This window comes from Arachis duranensis, chromosome 4 (genome assembly GCF_000817695.3).
Source record: "Arachis duranensis cultivar V14167 chromosome 4, aradu.V14167.gnm2.J7QH, whole genome shotgun sequence".
Classification (NCBI taxonomy): Eukaryota; Viridiplantae; Streptophyta; class Magnoliopsida; order Fabales; family Fabaceae; genus Arachis; species Arachis duranensis.
This window is the reverse complement of record NC_029775.3, coordinates 105,993,234-105,999,448: the sequence shown is the minus strand read 5'-3', so window position 1 is coordinate 105,999,448 and position 6,215 is coordinate 105,993,234. Positions and strand designations below refer to the sequence as shown.

The 6,215-nt window shown below is 52.3% G+C and overlaps 1 protein-coding gene across 1 annotated transcript; it reads left to right on the top strand.

The window, feature by feature from the left end:
• The first annotated feature begins 2,980 nt into the window (after positions 1-2,980).
• On the top strand, positions 2,981-4,579 carry LOC107485477 (uncharacterized). The gene has a single exon (XM_016106012.1). It carries the CDS (start codon positions 2,981-2,983, stop codon positions 4,577-4,579), a length of 1,599 nt encoding a protein of 532 aa, XP_015961498.1.
• The last annotated feature ends 1,636 nt before the right edge of the window (positions 4,580-6,215 follow it).

Below are 6,215 nucleotides of genomic sequence, written 5' to 3'. Positions count from 1 at the left end.
AAGACGAAACGACACAATCATCTACTCCCGAGGCAAGGAAACGCGCCACACGGGACGAGATCGCGAAGGCGGAGAAGGAAGGCCTGTGAGGACGTGGCAACCCGTGATAATGGGCGCCACTCCATTCCATCGGTCCATCCTTGAGGTCCGGTTGCCGAAGCACTTCGACAAACCAACGGACATGAGGTACGATGGAACCCAAGACCCTTTGGAACACCTCACGGCTTTTGAGGCTAGAATGAATCTGGAGGGAGTAGGGGACGAGGTGAGGTGACGGGCCTTCCCAGTCACCCTAGCCGGACCTGCGATCTGATGGTTTAACAGCCTCCCGCAAGGATCCATCTATGAGTTTTCGGATATCAGTCGTGCCTTCTTGGCCCAATTCACAACACAAATAGTGAAGGCAAAACACCCGATCAACCTGCTCGGGATAACCCAAAGGCACGAGGAGCCGACCAGGAAATACCTGGACCGCTTCAACGACGAATGCTTAGAAATTAACGGCCTAACCGACTCGGTCGCCAGCCTCTGTCTGACAAACGGCCTCCTGAAGGAGGACTTTCGAAAACACCTCACCACGAAACCGGTTTGGACGATGCACGAAATCCAAACGGTGGCTAAGGAATACATAAATGACGAGGAAGTTAGCCAGGTCGTGGCTGCCAATAAACGGCACTACGGCTACAATCAACCGAGGCAACAGGATAACGGAGAGAGGCAGAAAGAACAAGCCAAAGAGGGAGGGCCGAGCAAGGCACCCAGACCGTTTTCCCGAATCGGGAAGTTCACAAACTACACTCCACTCACTCTCCCCATCATGGAAGTTTACCAGCAAATAGCCGAGAAAGGGATCTTGTCGAAGCCCCGACCACTCAAGGACCGTACGGGGGGAAACAAGAACCTCTACTGTGACTACCACAAGGGCTATGGACACCAAACACAGGACTGCTTCGACCTGAGGGATGCATTAGAGCAAGCCATAAGGGACGGTAAACTCTCAGAATTCTCCAATCTTATAAGGGAGCCAAGGAGGCGACATCGAGACCAGGACGAGGAAGGAAAGACCCGGTCGACAAAGCGACGACAAGAGCCAGAACACAAAGACCATGGCCTCACCGTGATAAACGTAGTAACCGCCAAAAATGTGGCACCAAGGTCGAGATCGGCACACAAGAAAGACGCCAAGATCTTGGCGGTCTCCTCCGCGCCGATGCGAAGCTCTAAGAAGCCCCCATCTATCTCCTTCGGCCCGGAAGATCAGTAGTTCGACGAGGCCCCTGAAAATCCATCCATGGTCATCAAGGCCAGGGTGGGAATAGGACTCGTAAAACAAATCCTTGTTGACACGGGGGCAGACTCGAACATTATGTTTCGCAACGTGTTCGACGCACTGGGATTAAAGGACACCGACCTATCGACTCATCAGCACGGGGTCATCGGATTAGGCGACCACTTCATCAAGCCAGATGGAATAATATCCCTGCCAATTTTCGTGGGACAGGTCCAAGGCCGAAGATCAGCAATGGCTGAATTCGTGGTTCTCCGAGATTCTACGGCCTATAACATCATTTTGGGGAGGAAGACGATTAACGATATTGAGGCAATAATCAACACAAAGCTACTAGTCATGAAGTTTGTTGCCGACGACGGATCTATGGGGTCCATAAGGGGAGACCTAGAAACGGCGGTCGCCTGCGACAACGCCGGCCTCTCCCTAAGGAAGAAATCCAAAGAGGCGTCAGGGGTGTTCCTGGCTGACTTGGACGCCAGGGTTGACGACAAGCCCAGACCAGAACCAGAGGGAGACTTGGAGAAGTTTAGGGTCGGTGACACGGAGGACAAGTTCACGTCTGTCAATAGAAATCTTCCGCAAGAACTGAAGGAACCCTTGGTAGAAATGATCAGGGCCAATGGGGACTTGTTCGCCTGGACACTGGCCGACATGCCGGGCATAGACCCCAAAGTCATGTCACATCACCTAGCCGTCAAAGCGGAAGCCCGCCTGGTGGCTCAGAGGAGGAGAAAGATGTCGCACAAAAGGGCGGAGGAGGTGGCCAGGCAGACGGCCAGCCTCCTTGAAGCAGGCTTCATTCGGGAACTAGACTACTCGACCTGGCTCTCGAACGTAATACTAGTAAAGAAGCACAACAGTAAATGGAGAATGTGCATAGACTACTCCGACCTCAACAAGGCATGCCCCAAAGACTGTTTCCCCCTCCCCAACATAGATGCCCTCGTCGACGCGGCGGCGGGCTACCGATATCTGAGCTTTATGGATGCCTACTCCGGCTACAATCAAATACCGATCCACCGACCCGACGAGGCTAAAACAGCATTTATAACGCCAGGAGGAACCTTCTGCTACAGGGTAATGCCGTTCGGCCTAAAAAACGCGGGAGCGACATACCAAAGACTGATGAACAAAATATTTGGTGACCTCATGGGCAAGACGGTGGAGGTTTATGTAGATGACATCCTCGCAAAGACTGCGCGACCCGATGACCTTCTGAATGACCTGAGAAGTGTGTTCGCGTCTCTCCGACAACACGGCATGAGGCTTAATCCCCTCAAATGCGCCTTCGCCATGGAAGCTGGAAAGTTCCTAGGATTCATGATAACCAAAAGAGGGGTAGAAGCTAACCCGGAGAAATGCCAAGCGGTACTCCAGATGAAGAGCCCGGGTTGTATCAAAGACGTCCAGAGATTGGCAGGGCGACTGACCTCGCTATCCCGTTTTCTCGGATCTTCGGCAACAAATGCCCTACCTTTCTTTAACCTCATGAAGAAAGGGATAGCATTCGAATGGACGCCCGCGTGCGAAGAAGCCTTTAGACATTTCAAGGAAATCCTAGCGGCACCCCCTGTACTCGGAAAGCCAAGGGACGGAGAACCGCTATAGCTATACCTCGCCATAACAGGAGAAGCCCTGGCCGCGGTTCTAGTACGAGAGGAAGGAAGGGCTCAACAGCCGATCTATTTCATGAGCAGAGCCCTACAAGGGGCAGAACTAAGGTACAATAAACTGGAAAAGCTAGCTCTGGCACTCTTGACCACTTCGAGGAGGCTAAAACAATACTTCCAAGGCCACCAGATCATCGTAAGGACGGACCAAGGAATCCGGCAAGTACTCCAGAAACCAGATTTGGCAGGAAGAATGATGACATGGTCCATCGAACTCTCCCAATACGACATACGGTACGAGCCTCGACAAGCAATCAAGGCGCAAGCGATGGCGGATTTCCTGGTAGAAGTGACGGGAGAACCAACCGAAGAAACGGGCACACGGTGGAGGCTCCATGTGGACGGGGCCTCCAACCAGACGTCCGGGGGCGCCGGGATCATCCTAGAGAGCCCGGTCGGGGTCATGTACGAGCAGTCGATCAAGTTTGAATTCCCCGTTTCGAACAACCAAGCGGAGTACGAAGGCCTTATAGGAGGCTTAACCCTAGCGACGGAGGTCGGGGCAACAAGGTTGGAAGTATGCAGCGATTCGCAGGTCGTCACCTCCCAAGTAAACGGGAGCTACCAAGCCAGGGACTCGTTACTACAAAAGTACTTGGAGAAAGTCAAGGATTTGAGCCGAAAGTTTGAGGAAGTCACGATTCACCACGTTCCGAGAGAAAGGAATACACGGGCAGACCTCCTATCGAAGTTGGCTAACACAAAACCGGGAGAAGGCAACCGATCTCTAATCCAAGGAATGATGAAGGAGCCGGTAGTCACCTTGCACCTCTTAAAGCTAAGCCCCTCGTGGTTGGACCCCATCACCGACTTCTTAGAAAACGACAGACTTCCCGACAACGAAAAAGATGCTAAGAAACTGAGAAGGGAAGTAGCCAGGTATGCGATCATCCAGGGTCAATTGTTCAGGAAAGGATTCAACCAGCCCCTGCTGAAATTCCTGCACCCCGACCAAACGGATTACGTCCTTAGGGAAGTCCATGAAGGGTGCTGCGGCCATCACATAGAAGGCAAAGCCCTGGCAAGAAAATTAATCCGGGCCGGATACTATTGGCCGTCAATGATGGCTGACTCCAAAGAATTCGTTAGGAAGTGTGTCAAATGTCAAGAGAACGCCAACTTCCACAGAGCACCGGCGTCTGAACTTAACTTGCTAACGTCCTCTCGGCCATTCTCACAATGGGGAGTCGACCTCTTAGGGCCCTTCCCGGTTGGCCCCGGACAAGTCAAGTACCTTATAGTCGCTATTGACTACTACACCAAATGGATAGAGGCCGAGCCGCTGGCCAGCATATCCTCATCCAATTGCAGGAAATTCATGTGGAGGCAAGTGATAACACAGTTCGGTATCCCAGAAGCTGTCATCTCGGACAACGGAACACAGTTCACCGACAAGAAATTCACAGAGTTCCTCATCAGCCTGGGCATAAAACAGAGGTTCTCCTCGGTGGAACATCCTCAAACAAACGGGCAGGTCGAGTCCGCAAACAAGATCATCCTGCTAGGACTCAAGAAGCGGCTAGACAATAAGAAGGGTGCTTGGGCCGACGAGCTCGCCTTGGTCCTCTGGTCCTACCGTACAACCGAACAATCTTCCACTAAAGAGACCCCCTTTTGACTAACGTATGGGCTAGATGCGGTAATACCCGTAGAAATCGGGGAACCGAGCCCACGACTACTTCTAAAGGGAGTAGAGGAAGCTGTAGAGAAGGACCTGATAGATGAAGCCAGGGAGATGGCCCACTTGGCTGAAACAGCGCTAAAGCAAAAAATGGCCCTGCGCTACAACGCCAAAGCACTCAAAAGAAAGTTTGAAGCAAACGACCTCGTCCTAAGGCGCAACGACGTCGGCCCGACGACCCCGGGAGAGGGGAAACTGGCAGCAAACTGGGAAGGACCCTACAGAGTCAAAGAGGTGATCGGTAAGGGCGCATACAAGCTGGAAAAGCTCAATGGCAAAGAGATCCCGAGGACATGGAACGCAGATAACTTAAGAAGGTTTTACTCCTAAGTCACTTACTTTGTAATAGCACCTCAATACCTTTGTTACAGTGATAAGATTTGCTTAGTTACCAATTGCTATGCTTGCCTATGTTTTTGTTATTATGTGTTTACCTTTTTTGAGCGACCACCGTGCAAACAAGGATACACGGCCTCGGGGCTGATCACCCCGGGAGCCCCCTAGGCCAAGGACATAATAAACGGCCATAACAGGAAAAAACGCCATAACGGCAAAAGCGAGTAAACCGACAGACATTGAAATAAAACAAGCAATCAAACATACGCGCGAACAAACCAACAAACCCACTAACGGGCACAAAAAAGTTTCGATCCGAACAACGGTTCTACAAAAAAAAAGAGTTCGGTATTACAAATATCATTTCTTCGGCATGTCGACAACCTTCCCATCCTTGATGGTTTTGAAGACGCCAATTGCCGACACATCGAAATCAGGAGCAATAATCTTCACTTGAGCTTTGAGGGCCTCTTCAGTCATGAAAATCGCATTCTTGCCCTGCTCCTTAACCTCCTTGTGTCTCTTCTTGAATACCTCGGCCTCGTCCCGAGCGGTCTTAGCAGTCGCAACCGCGTTATCCCGTTCCTTCTCCAAAGCGGCCACCCGACTTTGCGCGGCGCTCAACTGGCTCTTCAGGGTCATCTCTTGCTCCGTCAGACGAGATACAGACGCGTCGGCAGTTTTTAACTTCTCCTCAGCCGACGCAGTCTTTTTCTCGGCGGCCTCGAGCTTATTCCCCGCCTCGACCAGCTGCCCTTGAAGCATTTCAACTTGAGTTTTGAACTTGTTGTTGGCAGCGACCGCGGACTCAAGCTTCCGACGAAGCGAGGCCATACCCGAAAGCTCAAACTCAGCCTTCCAGGCTATGGCCGCGCTGCGAAGGAGGGTGCGGTACATCCATCGTGCCTGTCCCGAGAGGTCAGTACCATGGAAATGTTCCTCCGTGCCAGGAAGCAACTGAGCATCTATGAACGCCCCGGCATCAAAGTTCCTTTCCATGACAGTAAGGACCCCCTCGGGACTAGACTGCGACCTCTGTCTCTTGGGGGTAGGACTGACAGACAGCTCTTCCTCCTCCTCCCGACGTGAAGAAGACGAGTGCCCGGGAATAGGCACTTCCTGAGAGATTGGGGACATGGACGTCGGAGTGGCAGCATTCGTGGTCATGGTGACGTCGGGAGGAGGGGGTGCCGTCTGGGCCACCTCGCCCTCAAGAACCACCGCCGATTATCCCCCG